This window comes from Phoca vitulina, unplaced genomic scaffold, assembly GCF_004348235.1.
Source record: "Phoca vitulina isolate PV1807 unplaced genomic scaffold, GSC_HSeal_1.0 scaffold70, whole genome shotgun sequence".
NCBI classification, from domain to species: domain Eukaryota; kingdom Metazoa; phylum Chordata; class Mammalia; order Carnivora; family Phocidae; genus Phoca; species Phoca vitulina.
Window position 1 is genome coordinate 7,320,497 of NW_022589773.1, and position 16,965 is coordinate 7,337,461.

At 35.7% G+C, this 16,965-nt stretch overlaps 1 protein-coding gene across 1 annotated transcript in view; it reads right to left on the reverse strand.

Annotated features, from left to right (window-relative positions):
* Window positions 1-275: 275 nt before the first annotated feature.
* The window catches only part of ZNF782 (zinc finger protein 782), a 62,315-nt gene continuing 45,625 nt past the window's right edge, over window positions 276-16,965 (reverse strand). Inside the window, exons 4-5 of the mRNA XM_032392919.1 lie at window positions 8,798-8,893; window positions 276-2,791 (exon numbers count right to left, since the gene is read on the reverse strand). Of these exons, the coding sequence (XP_032248810.1) occupies window positions 918-2,791; window positions 8,798-8,893 (1,970 nt within the window). The 3' untranslated portion in view covers window positions 276-917. The remainder of the gene's footprint in view (window positions 2,792-8,797; window positions 8,894-16,965) is intronic.

Below are 16,965 nucleotides of genomic sequence, written 5' to 3' on the forward strand. Positions count from 1 at the left end.
GACACCCACATCCACATCCTACTAGCCAGAGGTTATTAATATGACCCCATTCAGATGATACTGGTTGAGAAATTTGGACTAGGTGTGGCATGAGGGAAAAGAGTAAATGGTTATTGGTGAACAATTAATAGTCATTATATGGGGCACCTGGGTGGCTCAGTTGGTTAAGCGACTGCCTTCGGCTCAGGTCATGATCCTGGAGTCCTGGGATCGAGTCCCGCATCGGGCTCCCTGCTCAGCAGGGAGTTTGCTTCTCCCTCTGACCCTCCCCCTCACATGCTCTCTCTCTCTCAAATAAATAAATAAAATCTTTAAAAAAAAAAAAATAGTCATTATATGGCATATGGGGATTACTTCTATGTAAGTCAAATTGAGGGTTGATTTGTAATAGAAGAATTCCCCACATCCATTATTTCATTTTTTTGTCTGTGTTGAAATACTGGGAGTTCTCTAACCTTTATGTATTTTCTGTTGTACTGAGAAAGCTGGCTTTTGGCTAAAGGTTATCAAACACTTATTACATTCTCAGTTTTCTCATTGTATCATTTCTCTGATGATGAGTAAATTTTGATAACTGACACAAAGTTTTCACATTTTTATTACATTCCCAGACCTTTTCTGCAGTGTGAGTTTTCTGAGGATTGAGTACAGAGTATTTCTCACATTATCTTTGTAATTTCTTTGCTGGGTGAGTTCTCTGATCCATAATGAGGACTGCACTCTGGATGCAAGACTGCCCATATAAAATATATTCCAAGAATTTCTCTCCTGTGTAAGTTCTCTGATGTTTGTGAAGGTATGTATCTTGCAGAGGAACTTGCACTTGTTTATTCTATCCATAGGGTTCTCTTTCTTTTTTATATTGTGAGATTTGATTTCTGGCTCAAAGTTTTTCCATATTCTTTACATTCATATAGTTAACTCCCTGTGTGAGCTTTCTGATGTTCTCTAAGGCTTGATTTCTGGCTGAAAGTTTTCTCACATTTATCACATTTATAGGGTTTCTCCCCTGTGTGAGTTCTCTGATGTACTCTGAGGTTTGACTTCTGGCTGAAAGCTTCTCCACAGTGATTACAATTATAGGGCTTCTCTCCTGTGTGAGTTCTCTGATGTTTTCTTAAGACTGACTTTTCACTGAAAGCTTTTCCACATTCATTACATTCATAGGGTTTCTCCCCTGTGTGAGTTCTCTGATGTCCTCTGAGATTTGATTTCTGCCTGAAAGTTTTTCCACACTCATCACATTTATAGGGCTTCTCCCCAGTGTGGGTTCTGTGATGCACTCTGAGGTTTGATTTCTGGCTAAAAGCTTCCCCACAATGATTACATTTATAGGGTTTCTCCCCTGTGTGAATTCTATGATGTCCTCTAAGTTGTGATTTCTGACCAAAAGCTTTCCCACATTGATTGCATTTATAGGGCTTCTCCCCTGTGTGAGTTCTATGATGTTTTCTTAGACCCGACTTCAGTTTGAAAGCTTTCCCACATTCATCACATTTATATGGTCTTTCCCCTGTGTGAGTCCTCCGATGATTTCTTAGGCCTGACATGTGGCTGAAAGATTTTCCACATTCATTACATTCAAAGGGTTTCTCCCCTGTGTGAGTTCTCTGATGTACTATGAGGATTGACTTATAGTTGAAAGATTTCCCACATTCATTACATTCATAGGGTTTCTCCCCTGTGTGAGTTCTCTGATGTATTCTTAGACCTGACTTTGCACTGAAAGCCTTCTCACAACCATCACATTTATAGGGTTTCTCTCCTGTGTGAGTTCTCTGATGTTTTCTTAGGCGTGACTTCTCACTGAAAGCTTTCCCACATGCATGACATTTGTAGGTTTTCTCCCCTGTGTGACTTTCCAGAGGCTGAATCAGGAATGAATTCATAGTACAGGATTTTCCACATTCATTACATTCATAGGGTTTCACTGTTATGTGAGTTCTCTGATGTATGTTGAAAGCTGACTGGCAACCTAATGTCTCTGTACATGTGTCATAGTCAGAGGATCTGTCTGTTGTGTGAGTTCTCTGATGCACTGGGAGGGCTGGATTATGGCTGAAATTCTTTCCATATTCAAAGGGTTTCACTCCTACATGAATTTTCTGATGTTCTCTAATGTGTGATTTTTGGCTGAAAGGTTTCCCTTCTGTGTCAGTTCTTTGAGTGATCCTACTGAAATTATTTCTGTTTTCAGTACATTGATATTCATTAAATTCATAATGACTCTTCTCCTCTGGATTACTGCTATGAGAGACTATAAGAGTTGATTTATCACATTGTTTTCCCCCAAATTTACTGAATTTATAAGATTTCACTTTGGGGTGGGTACTCCCAGATGTAATGAGGGCAGTCTTTTCAAGGAAAGCTTTTCCACATTCATTGTACTCAGAAGCTTGCTGCAAAGTCTGAATTGCCTGATGCTGAATGACTTTCTCTTTATGACTGAATGATTTCACATTTTTACTATAGACAAATGATTTCTCTCCAGTATTAGTTCTGCCCTCCTTAATACTGAGGAGCCATTTCTCACATACAGTAAGCTCATGAGCCTTCTTTCTTGAATACTGACAGTGTGGAGTCAATGAGCTGAGATGCAGGTAAGTAGGCTCTGTAGTGTCAAATTTATAGGGCATTGTTCTTGCAGGTAAAATGTTTATGTCCAGATTACATGGTTTTTCTGAAATCTCTTCTGCTATAGTCAATGATTTGTTGGTGAATAAAACTTGCCACAAATATTTGCCTTGGTTTTCTAGGCTCTTCTCTGAGAGTTGATTAGGTTGGGAGTCTTCTAGAAATGAGAAAATTAAAAATACTTTAAGATATTTAACACACTTCTCATGGAATGGGACTTATAGATATATGCCCTATTATGTATTTGATGCCTCAGTTTCCCAACAATAAATTAATTCCAAGTATATAGTCTCTTTTTGTTAAAAAAAAAAAAAAAAAGCTTTTTGTAGTAGCAAGAGAAGAAACTAGAAAAAAATATACATACATATTTGGCATCTTAAAGTATAGTTTTCAGAACTGGTTAAAGAAGAAGATATAAAGGAAAGGAACAATTGAGAATGGAGAATATATTCAAGAGAGTTAGATCTTGGGAACAGAAAAGACAGGAAAAAAGTAGTGAATGGGATGAATTCAACAAAGATTATGGAACTAAGTAGATTAAAAGGCTTCCAATGGATTTATTGGAGATAGAATTTGCATTGGGGAAAAATACAAGTCTAAATTCTTAGTCAAATATATAGATTAAAATGGTAGCATAATCATTAAGACTATATGATTACAGTTGGAGCTCCATTTTTTCCAGTCTACACAAAACACTAAAACTAATTTATAATGGTACCAACTAACTCATGGTGAAAGAAAAAAAGTTTGCCATGCTTTAATTCTCTCTGTGGTATCATTCACAGAAACATAAGTGTATCAGTAGAAGTAAAAAAAAAAAAATGATGGGAGTTAAAGTAATTTTTCCACCTATATTGGAGTCACTGCTCTATCCTGGTTCTGGTACCTTGGTATTATTGTTCAATAGTGAATATCTCTTGGTCATCAAACTTTAACTTTTCTCTTTTCAACTTGCTCATAATTTTCCCCAAACTAGTCTTGCTTACCCAATCTTTGATTCTGTTTTTCAACATATCTAGTTTTTTTTTTTTTTTTTTTGACTGTGAGAACCTTAAGGATCATGTTTTCAAACTGGCCCTAAAAACTACAAATATCCTTTATATTTATTCACCATAAGTTTCTTATGCATAGGGGTGCCTGGGTGGCTCAGTCATTAAGTGTCTGCCTTCGGCTCAGGTCATGATCTCAGGATCCTGGGATCGAGCCCCACATCGGGCTCCCTGCTCGGCGGGGGGCCTGCTTCTCCCTCTCCCACTCCCCCTGCTTGTGTTCCCTCTCTCGCTGTGTCTCTCTGTGTCAAATAAATAAATAAAATCTTAAAAAAAAAAGAAAGAAAGCTTTAAAAAAAAAAAGTTTCTTATGCATATTTGACTGTTATTGCCCTGCTACTACCCACACTCCTAGCAAAGACGTCAGGCCTATGCTAAAAATATTTGAAAGCCTTGAATACACTGCCCTAGGTGCCAAGAGATGAAAGATTTAAGTAATTCAGGGCAAATTTCACACTAACATGTTCATTTTGTGTTCTAGGTACCATTCCACCAGTCCATAGTATTTTCTGCTCTAATCTTGCTATCAGTCCCCATTAAATGGTTCTTTTCCAGCAGTAACTTTATACTCACACTCTTTCCCTAAATTGCCCTCCATTCTAGTCTTAGGACTATATAAAATCTAGATGCCCTTCAGGTACAGCAAAGCTATCTTCATTAAACTTAACAACAGAAAGGCTTCTAATATCTTCTCACAAATTTAAGCAACATTTATTTTAAAATCTGAAAGAAGTATCATTCTGCCTGTATCATTCATTTCAACAAGGGATATATAGAGAGCACCCATATTTGTGACTCATGATTTTTAAAGTAAATATCATAACCCAAATCAGGAGGCATCTTAAAATTGATGGCAAGCCAATAGTTAAATGGGCAGCATTTTCTCTTTCTTGGTTGTACTTAAAATACTGGTTCATCTTTTAATCAACAGTACCTATATTATATGAAATATATTTTATGCAGGTTTGCTCAATTTTCCAAAATGAAACTCTCACTGTGATATTCTCTGCATCCTTCCGTAATACGTCAGTGGTCCATAAAAAGCAGTGTGCTTCAGAATTACCTAGAGAGCTCTGCACACACAAGGGCTCAGATCGATTGCTGATCTACACCTGAGGATTCAAAAATCCTAAAAATTTGACTTGGGCATTAATTTATGAATAGTGTCTTCTGAATTAATCAATATGAAATAATTATCTCCATCTCATTTTGGAATCAACCCACAATGTTATTAAAAATATTTACCATATAATACATACCAAAGTAGAAGAATGAAACAGACCATTCTTTTGGGGGGAATGATAATCCAGGTGAGAAAAGGAGCTCATCTCATTCAATAACCGTATCTAGCACAATAACTGTATCTGGCACAGATATTTTACTATCTTTTGACACATCCATCAAATGATTTAAGAGTTTACAGAAGAGATAAAATAGGCTAAAATATTCCAAGATTATATTACAGAAGTAGGAACCTGTCCCCAAACTTATAATGAGTAATAGTGCTTTCTTTCCTTTTTCTGGCTGAGGTTAGCTATTTTTTTTTAATTAATTAATTTATTTGAGAGAGCGAGAATGAGAGAGAGAGAGAGAGAGAGAGAGAGAGAACATGAGAGGGGGGAGGGTTAGAGGGAGAAGCAGGCTCCTCGCTGAGCAGGGAGCTTGATGTGGGACTCGATCCAGGGACTCCAGGATCATGACCTGAGCCGAAGGCAGTCGCTTAACCAACTGAGCCACCCAGGCGCCCCAGAGGTTAGCTATTTTATTTACTTTTATTTCAAGGACTACCTTTTGCCTTATAATTTATACCATTATAGTTTTATTTCATCTTTTATTTTTTATTATTATATGTATATAATAATATAAGTATTATTTACTTTATTTTTATTACATCTTCCTTGCTTGTTAAAAAAAGTACACTTGATCCGTGTTTTTCAAAGGTCAACTGGTCAAGGGGTGCTGACCACCCCCATGCAGTTGGAAATCTGTGTATAACTTCTGACTCCCCAAAAACTTAACTACTAATAGCCTACTGTTGACCAGAAGCCTTACAATAAGATAAACAGTTGATTAACACATATTTTGTAATTTACATGTATTATATATACTGTATTTTTACAATAAAATAAGCTAGTGAAAAGAAAATGTTATTAAGAAAATAAAATACATCTACAGTACTTTATTGTATTTATTGAAAAAAATCCGTGTATAAGTAGATCTGTTCAGTTCAAACCTGTGCTGTTCAAGGGTCAACTGTATACGAGATTAAAAATTCTGCACTGCTTTATCTACAGTCCAAAGGTTCTAATAGACATGTTTTTCAATAAAAACTTTTTCTGGATATTGTATAATTTTGATTTACCTTTTGATAAAATAGGTTTTTGAAAGATATATATTCATCATTGATTTTAAGAGAGAGGGATTTTAACTTTTCTCATATTGCTTGCAATTTACAGTGTTATTGAATAATAGTATCTCTACTTTGTGGAATTTACTGTTATCCAAAATACTTTTACATTTTCTCAGTGTTCCAAGGACATTTAAAAGGAGGTTTATTCTTTGTTTTCAGAATAGAGTTTTGAAAGACACTTAATAGATTCATTTTATATTTATAATATCTAGACCAGAGGTTGGGAAACTCTCTGTAAAAGGCCACAGAGTAAATGTTTTGGGCTTTGCTGGTCATGCAGTCTCTGCTGCAATTATAGTTGACCCTTGAACAATGTGGGGATTAGGGGTGCCAACCCCCAACGCAATTGAAAATATGCATGATAATTTTTTAAACACCAAAAACTTAACTATTAATAGCCTGCTGTTGAATGGAAACTATACCAATAACATAAAGTTGATGAACACATTTTGTATATTACATGTATTATATACTGTATTCTTATGATAAAGTTAGCTACAGAAAAGAAAATCATAAGAAAGAGAAAATACATTTACAGTACTGTACTGTATTTATTTGAAAAAAATCCACATAGAAGAGAACCTGAGCAGTTAAAGCCTATGTTGTTTGCATAGTTCAAACCAATGTTACTCAACTCTGCCTTGTAGTGTGAATACATAAACAAATGGACATGGCTGTGTGTTCCAATAAATGTTTCTTTACCAAAAAAAGCAGCAGGCAGGATTTGACCTGGGGCTAGTTTTCTGAGCCTTATTCTAGACTCCACTGAGTCTGGTATGAAATCAGAGGGGCATATTAAGGTCTACTATATCTAATGTATACCTACTTCTCCTTATATCTCTTGCCAGTTTTTGTTTTATGATAATTTTGTTGTGATAGTTTTGTTGATAATTTATTTGGTACACTAATATTCAAAACTTTTATATGTCCTTTAAAAACTTTTTTAGCTTTATCAAAATGTCCTTTTTTTTAAAATCTGTTTTTGACATGAACTGATTCTTAAGTATTAGGTAATTAAATTTGAGTTTTAAAATGCCTTTGGCTTAACAATTCATGACCGTATTTCAAACTTTATATATTACTTTTTAGGCATATCTCTTTGATACAATCTGATAGCATGTTTTCTTAATAGGTGAATTTAATTCATTTACATTAGTTGATATGGCAGGTATGCTTACCTTACCGTATATTATGTGGTGTGTTTGCATAGCTTTCATGCAAAATGTTTAACACAGCAGGCCTGAGACTGTTACCCTCAGATGGCTGACTTGCAAGATTAGCCCTTGGCTGGCATCTGTGAACTTAGATTTTGAGATGGTTCCCAAGAACCTAGTCTCTAATGAACTTTCCAGGTAGACAAAATTCACTGCTGGGGGTCTTAGAAGCTCACACCTGGTTTCCTCTGGACTTTGTCCCTTTTCTCTTTTCTGATTTTGCTTTGTACCAATCATTTCACGTTATAAATCTTAGCTATGAGTATGACTATATGCTGAGTAACAAAGAATCAATGAATGTGGTATGTGGTAGTTATCCTGGGGACTCACTCTTTTTTTTTTTTTTATTTGAAGTATAGTTGACACATAATATTATTGGGGACTCTACACAACTTTCTAAGAAACTTTTCTAGTAACAGGTCTGTTATCTTTGCTCTATCACACATATTTAACTTCTAATAATTAGGAAGGCTGCAGTTCACTCCAGTAGTTATCCTTTCTAATTATATTATGTAATTGCTTAATCATCTATACATTTAGATGACATCTAGTAACTCATTATTATATAATGAAAAATTATGGTTCCTTTCTCTTTTCTAATTTGCCTATTCTCAATTTTAGTAGCTTTATTAATTTTTCTTACTTTTTATCTTTTTACTGTTAAGAATATGGAATTCATTATTTAACTTTTCAGCTTCAAACGGAATACTTAGTTCCCATCTTTGCAGCAATGTCTGCAATAGCCAAACTGTGGAAAGAGCCGAGATGCCCTTCAACAGATGAATGGATAAAGAAGATGTGGTCCATATATACAATGGAATACTACTCAGCCATCACAAAGGATGAATACCCAACTTTTACATCAACATGGATGGGACTGGAGGAGATTATGCTAAGTGAAATAAGTCAAGCAGAGAAAGTCAATTATCATATGGTTTCACTTATTTGTGGATCATAAGGAATAGCATGGAGGACATTTGGAGAAGGAAGGGAAAAATGAAGGGGGGGAAATCAGAGGGGGAGATTCACCACGAGAGACTACGGACTCCGAGAAACAAACTGAGGGTTTTAGAGGGGAGGGGGGGTGGGGGGATGGGTTAGCCTGGTGATGGGTATTAAGGAGGGCACGTACTGCATGGAGTACTGGGTGCTATACGAAAACAATGGATCGTGGATCACTACATCAAAAACCAATGATGTATTGTATGGTGACTAACATAACACAATAAAATTAAATTAAATTAAAAAAAAAGATGAGAATATGCTCATGCTTACAAGCTACTCCTTGTGTTAGCTGGCCCCTTTCACATTTTATTAGATCTATTATTTTTATAATTTAAAATGTAAAAGCCTCTAAAAGGACAGTGCTGAAAAACATTTTAAACTGCTCACTTCCAGCTGATCGCTTTGTTTTTGTTTTTGTTTTTTTTTTAGCTGATCACTTTGGATCTAATTTTTTGGATGCCTTCTGCCAGTATTCAATAACTCACCTGGGGAGCTTTTTCTTAGAAATTCTTTCTTTAATAACCATGGATCTTCTCCTTGTTCCAGTGTGAAGATCAGTTCTGGTTTTGTAAAGCAGTACCCTGTAAATGGGAAATAATTTAGCACTTGAGTTAGCTGCATACATTTCACTGTTTCTGAATATGAAGGAAGGTATAGTTTCAAAAATGGCACATTCAGGGTGCTCACTACAACTTTTCTGGGAGGAGAGTGATCACAAAAAATATTTTCTAATGCTTATAAAGGATCAATCTTATTAAACCCCCCAAATCACAAGCCTAAGTAATATTAAATTCTAAAATGCTCAATGTCTGTGTTTTAAAGAAGAGATTTCAGAAGGAGTTTCCAAACTGGCCATAATAGAGTAAAAGGAACTGATTTACTTCTCCATATCACACATCTAAAAAAGTGTACAAACTATATAAAATGGTTATTAGACTTTAGACACCAGGCAGTGCAGACAGGAATACCTGACAATAGGAAATCAAATGAGGTGAGTCCTATGACTATCACGTGTTGATACAAAATGAACATAAACTTTAAAAAATTTTAAAGAGAAAGGAAGAGTTTTATTTGAGCCCAAGTTAGGACAACTGCCAGGGATACACAATCTTCACAAGCAAGAGAGTACTCCAGAGAAGGAACATTTAGTGCAGGGTTATATATGTTCTTGACACAATCATCAAGATGAAGGACATTCCAGAAAGTTACAGACTTTATCTTATGTTTTTATTATATGCTAGGCTGTATGACTTTAATCTTATGGGAACCAGGGAGAGTTTTTTTGGTTTTGTTTTTCTTATCTTTTGTTTGGAATGCTCCTTTTTTTTTTAATTGAAGCAGATGTACAATGTGTGCTCGGGGCAGAAACAGAGCCAATGCTTTGAGGTTTTGTCGAGTCATTTTAGTCTTAGTAAATGTTAAAGTATAGCTTCTCTGGGAGCCCAGGAGCAGGGCCCACAAACATTAAAAGCTGAAAGTTTCCCTTATCACACAACTTACTGCCAAGAAGAGTTTAACTCACAGAACAAAAGAACCAAGAAAGCCTAGCTGACTCAGTAAGTTGAAGTAACATAACTGAATTTTTTTTTTTAAGATTTTATTTATTTATTTGACAGAGAGAGACACAGCGAAAGAGGGAACACAAGCAGAGGGAGTGGGAGAGGGAGAAGCAGGCTTCCCACAGAGCAGGGAGCCCGATGCAGGCCTCGATCACAGGACCCTGGGATCATGACCTGAGCCGAAGGCAGACGCTTAACGACTGAGCCACTCAGGCGCCCCTAATATAACTGAATTTTAAGGAAGCCATGACAACTAGAATTGTTAAGGATGAAATACTAGAGAAGAAAAAGCTATACTGATATGGAGTCTTAGAGATTTGCAGAAGAGTCTCCTCTAAGTACTAACTTATGCAAGTATGTAAGAAAACTACTCAAGGAAGAGGAAAGACGAGTGAAAAAGAGTAGGCTGAAAAAATTATCAAAGCATACACAGATGTAGGAAGCTTCTGTTGCCACCAGACAGGATAGAAAAATTTCGTACTTCATGGCCAACTGGGAAGAATACCAGAAGGATGTTTATTGCTTAATATAAGAGTCAAATTAGTCCTAAAGCAAGCTCTGAATCTAACATAACACAGCTTAAAGCAATCCTTGAAATAATCAAATTAATTCCAAATAACTTAACTACGTACCAGAAAAGGCCTCAAAAGATTTAAAATACAACAAAACTAGTAGCTAACAATGTATTATCAGTATTATCACTGCTCAATAAGATAAATGTACTTTTGATCCCCTTTATCAATTTCATCCTTCCCCTCACCCACCTCCACTCTGGCAACCACTAGTTTGTTTTCTGCATTTAAGAGTTTGTTCTTTTTGTTTGCTCTCTTGTTTTTTGTCTGTTCATTTGTTTTGTTTCTTAAATTCCAATATGAGTGAAATCATATGGTAATTGTCTTTTTCTGATTGACTTATTTCACTTAACATTATACCCTCTAGGTCCATCCATGTAATTGCAAATGGCAAGATCTCATTCGATGAAGAGAAAATCTTAAGTAGCTAGAAAAAGGTATAAAATGTATAGAGGAACAAAGAATGCTTCCTACTTGTCAGAAATTATATAAGCCACAAGACAATGAAGTGACAATTTTAAAGTACTGGAAGAAAAAAGTCAACCTATAGTTCTATATTTAGCAAATATAAGACATTTTCAGACAAACAAAAGCTGAATTTATCACCAACTGACATACATTACAGAAGAAGCTAAAAACATTCTTCAGACAGAAAAAAAAATGCTATTGGGTGGAAATTTAGATTCATACATAGAAATACAGAGCACCACAACCTGCAAATATGATATAAATATAAAATATACTTTTCTCATTTTTAGAACTTTTTTAAAAAATGGTAAATTATCTTTTAAAATAACAACCACCATACACTGTAAGGTTTGTAACATATATATTATATATATGTATGCATATGTAAAATATATGATGACAACAGCACAAAAGATGGAAGGTAAAAAATGGACAATTACAAAATTCTCATAAATGTAGTAAAAAAAAATATTTGAAGGCAGATTGTGTTAAGTTAAAGATGTATGCTGTAAATGCTAAAGTAACCACATAACCACATAAGACAGGCACAGCTATAAACCACTTACATAGATGTAATGAAATCATTAAACATAGAGTTAATCCAAAGAAAGCAGCAAAAGTAGAAAAATGGGAAAAAACAGACTGCAAAAATAGTACACGGCCATATATAGTTCATTTAACGTTAAATGTAAATTGCAATTAAAAGGCAGAGATTGACAGATTGGATATAAAAGCCAGATCCAAATACATGATGTCTACAAGAAATCCACATTAAAGACACAGGTAAGTTATAAGTAAAAAGAACAAAAAAATGTCAAGCAAACATAATTAATAGAAAGTCTGAGTGACTTTGTTAATATCAAAGTAAAATTCAAAAGAAAGGAATATTACCTGGGATAAAGAGAAATACTGCACAATGATGAAGGGAATAATTCATCAAGAGGACAAAACAATCCTAAATATTTTTTCATCTTATGAAACTACTTCAAAGTATATAAAGCATATCCTGTTAAAACTAGAAGAATAACCAAATCCACAATTACAGCTGGGCAGTAACAACATTTGTCTTAATAACTGATAAAACAAGTAGATGAAAAGTAACTAAGGACAAAGAAAAATTGAACAATATTATTAACATGACCTAATTCCCATCTATAGAAGACTGGTCCATGGTTAAAAAGTGACTCAACTATATCCTGCCCACAGTAAGTTCATTTCATAAATATTGTTTAAATGGTTTTCCCTTATATAAAGGTAAAGTTTTTCTCTTGTTGCCTTTAAGATCTTTTGTCTTTAGTTTTCTTAAGTTTGAAAGTCATGGGGGGCACCTGGGTGGCTCAGTTAGGCATCTGACTCTTGATTTTAGCTCAGGTCATGAAGTCAGAGATGTGGGATCAAGTTCCGTGTCAGGATCCACACTCAGAGTGGAGTCTGCTGTTCCTCTCCCTCTGTTTCTCCCCCTGTGCTCCCACTCTCTCTTTTTTTCTCTCTCAAATAAATAAATAAAATCTTAAAAAAAGAAAAAAAAATTCATGGAGTTCATGGCATGGATTCCTTTGGTTTTAGTCTGTGTGGAGTTTGCCCAGCTTCTTCAATGTAGGCTTATGCCTTTTGCCAAATTTGGGAAATCTTCAGCCATTATTTCTTTGAATACTTTTCCACCTTTCCTTATGGGACTCCAAAGACAAAAATGTTAAGAAATTTTGTTGCAGATCCATAGTCCCTGAGATTCTGTTCATTTTTGTTATCTATTTTATTTTCTGTAATAATGGGCCATTATTGTTCTATATAAAGTCATATGATTTTTTCTCTGTCCTCTCCATTCTGCTGCCGTGCATATGCACTGAATTTTTAAAAAATAAATTTTTTATTTTAGAATATCTTTAAATTCACAGGAAAACTGCAAGGATAGGAAGGAAAATTTCTAAATATGCTGTACCCAATTTACCCTCCTGTTAACATTACTAGAAGTTTTGTCACAATAAATAATATAATGTTGACAATTATTAAATAAAATCCATACTTTGATATTCACATTTTCCCCTTAATCTCATTTCTCTGTTCCACAATTCCATCCAGGATACCACATTACATTTAGTTATCATGTCTCCTTAGACTCCTCTAGATTATGAGTGACTTGCCTTGGTTTTGATAACCTTGACATTTAGAAGATACTGCAGAAAAGTCCTTCAGTGTGGGCTACTTATCTGATGTGTTTTTGGGATAAAAATGGAGTTTGTGTTTTGGGGATAAAGACTATAGAGGCAAAGACTGCTATCCTTATCCCATCTTATGCTATCAGCATGACATCATTTTCTTTTCATTTAACTTTAAATTCTAGTTAGTTAACATACAGTGCAATACTGCTTTCAGGAGTAGAATTCAGTGGTTCGTCACTTACATACAACATCCAGTGTTCATCATAACAAGTGCCCAGCTTAATACCCATCACCCATTTAGCCCATCCCCCACACATCTCCATCAACCCTCAGTTTGATCTCATATGTTATTTATATAACAAATATGTTATTTTGTCTTTCTCTGACTGACTTATTTCACTTAGCATAATGTACTCCAGCTCCATCCACGGCATTGCAAATAGCAAGATTTTTTTGTGTGTGGCTGAGTAATATTCCATTGTACATATATACCACATCTTCTTTATCCACTCATCAGTTGATAAACATCTGGACTCTTTCCATAGTTTGGCTACTGTTGATAATGCTGCTATAAACAGCTTGATGCATGTGCCCTGGCAAATCACTATTTTGTATCCTTTGGGTAAATACATAGTAGTGCAATTGCTGGATGGTAGGGAGTTCTGTTTTTATTTATTTATTTATTTATTTATTTATTTATTTATTTATTTGGAGTGAGAGAGCAAGAGAGAGAGAGAGAGCACAGCAGGGGGAGGGGCAGAGGGAGAGAGAGAAGCAGATACCCTGCTAAGCAGGAACCCTGACATGGGGCTCAATCCCAGAACCCTGGGATCATGACCTGAGCTGAAGGCAGACGCTTAACTGACTGAGCCACCCAGGTGCCCCTAATTTTAACTTTTTGAGGAACCTCCATACTGTTTTCCAGAGTGACTGCACCAGTTTGCATTCCTACCAACAGTCCAAGAGAGTTCCCCTTTCTCTGCATCCTCACCAACACCTGTTGTTTCTGGTGTTGTTAATTTCAGCCATTCTGACTGGTGTGAGGTGGCATCTCATCCTGGTTTTGATTTGTATTTCCCTGATGGTGAGTGATGTTGAGCATTTTTTCATGTGTCTGTTAGCCATCTGGACGTCTTCTTCAGAAAACTGTCTATTCATGTCTTCTGCCCATCTGTTAACTAGATTATTTGTTTTTTGGGTGTTGAATTTGGTAAGTTCTTTATAGATTTTGGATACCAACCCTTTATCAATATGTTGTTTGCAAATATTTTCTCCCATTCTGTAGGATGCCTTTTAGTGTCTTGATTGTTTCCTTTGCTGTGCAGAAGCTTTTTATCTTGATGAATCCCAATAGTTTGTTTTTGCTTTCGTTTCCCTTGCCTCTAGCACCATGTTTAGTAAGAAGTTGCTCCAGCTGAGGTCAAAGTGGTAGCTGCCTGTGTTCTCCTCTAAGATTTTGATGGTTTCCTGTCTCACATTTAGGTCCTTCATCCATCTTGAATTTATTTTTGTGTATGGTGTAAGAAAGTGGTCCGGGTTCATTATTTTCCATCAATATGACTTATCACTAATAATAACCTGGACAACCTGGTTGAGGTAGTATATGCCAGGGTTCTCCACTGTAAAGTTACCCCCCCAACCCCATGTATATTGCACTCTTTAGAAGGAAGTCACTAGGCACAGCCTGCTAAAGGGATAGGGAATTCTGCTCCACCTCCTTGAAGGTGGAGTAATCACATAATTTATTAGGAATTCTTCTGCTTGAAGATTTTTCTATTCTCTCTCATTTACTTATTCACTTACTCATATCAGGATGGACTAATGGGTATTTCATACTTTGGGTTATACATTAAGTTATATTAATGCCTAAATTGTGGCAGTTTTGGCTACAGGGAGCTTTTTCAGTTTGGCTCCTCTGTTCTTGATATACCCCCATCATTCAGGTTTTTGAGCATTTCCTTCTGTTCCTCTGCACTTACCTTGTATGCTTCATGCCTCATCCTTAGAATCAGCCATTTCTCCAAGGAACTTTGGTTCCTTTTATTGGAGAATGGTAGTAAAAACTACTAATACATCTATTTCAATTTCCAATTTCTGTATAATTTAGTTTTGGAAGATTATGTGTTTCTATGAATTTGTCCCTTTCATCAATTTGTTGGCATACAATTGCTCATAGTGTTCTCTTATAATTATTTTTATTCCTGTAAAATTGGTAGTACTGTCTCCACTTTCATTTCTAATTTAGTAATTTGAGTCCTTTTTTTCTGAATCTAGCTATGGCTTGGGAATTCTGTTGATCTTTTCAAAGAATCAATTTTGGTTTCATTGGTTTTCTCTTCTGTTTCTCTATTCTTTATCATTTCTATTGTCTCATTCCATCTGTTAGCTTTTAGTTTGCCCTCTTTTTCTGTAGCTCCTTAAGGTGTAAAGTGAGGTTCTATTGATGTGGGCTTTTTTTTCTTTTAAAGATTTTATTTGAGAGAGAGAGAGAGCACAAGAGCATGAGCAGGGGAAGGGGCAGAGGGAGAGGGAGAAGCAGACTCCCACTGAGCAGAGAGCCCGATGCAGGGCTAGATCCCAGGATCCCCAGATCATGACCTGAGCCGAAGGCAGATGCTTAACTGACAGTCACCCAGTTGCCCCTCTTTTTTCTTGTTATATATACTTTTTCTTGTTTAAGGTATAAGGTTCATAGCTCAACTTCCCATCTTAGTGTTACTAAACTTACCGTATCCCGTAAGTTTTTGTGTGCTGTGTCTTCATTTTCATTCTGTCAAGGTATTTTCTAATTTCCCTTGTGATTTTTTCTTTGACTCATTGGTTGTTTAAAAGTATGATGTTTATTTTCCATTTATTCATGACATTCATTTTCCTTCTGTTATTGATTCTTTAGTTTCATTAATTGTGATTGGAACAGTTACTGCATATGATTTCAATCTTCTAAAATGTATTAAGACTTGTTTTGGTCTAACCTGGAGAACAAACCATGTGCATATGAAAAATATGTAGTGTACTATAGTTGACTGGAGTCTTCTATACAATTGTTAGGTTCAATTGGCTTATGGTGTTTTTCAAGTCCCTTTTTTCTTTGGTTGGTCAATCCATTGTTGGAAGTGGAGTATTATTGCCATATAACTGTGTGTTTCTCCCTTCAATTATGTTCATGTTTGCATATATAATTTTGGGCTCTGATGTTAGGTGCATATATGTTCACAGACATTATGCCTTCTTGGTGAACTGACACTTTTAGCAATATATAATGTTCTTTTTCATCTCTTTTAACAGTTTCTTACTTAAAGTCTAGATATTAGTATAGCCTCACCTCTTTTGGTTATTATTTGCATAGTATATCTTTTTCCATCTTTCATTTTCAATTTATTTATGTCTTTAGCTCTAAATTGTCTCCTGTAGAGAGCACAGTTTGATCATTTGTAAAAAATTCATTCTGCCAATCTCTTACCTTTTTTTCATTTAAATACTAGTTAACATATAATGTATTATTAGTTTCAGCGGTAGAATTTAGTGATTCATCACTTTCATATAACACCCAGTGCTCATTACAAGTGCCCTCTTTTTTTTTTTTTTTTTAAGATCTTATTTATTTATTTGTCAAAGGGATAGAGATAAATAGAGAGAGCGAGCACAAGTAGGGGGAGTGGCAGGCAGAGGGAGAAGCAGGCTTCCTGCTGAGCAAGGAGCCCGATGCAGAACTCGATCCCAGGACCCTGGGACCATGATCTGAGCCGAAGGCAGATGCTTAACTGACTGAGCCACCCAGGCGTCCCATCAAGTGCCCTCTTTAATGCCCATCACCAATTACCCTATTCCCCCACCCACATCCCCACCAGCAACTCTGTTTATTCCCTACAGTTAAGAGTCTCTTATAGTTTGCTTC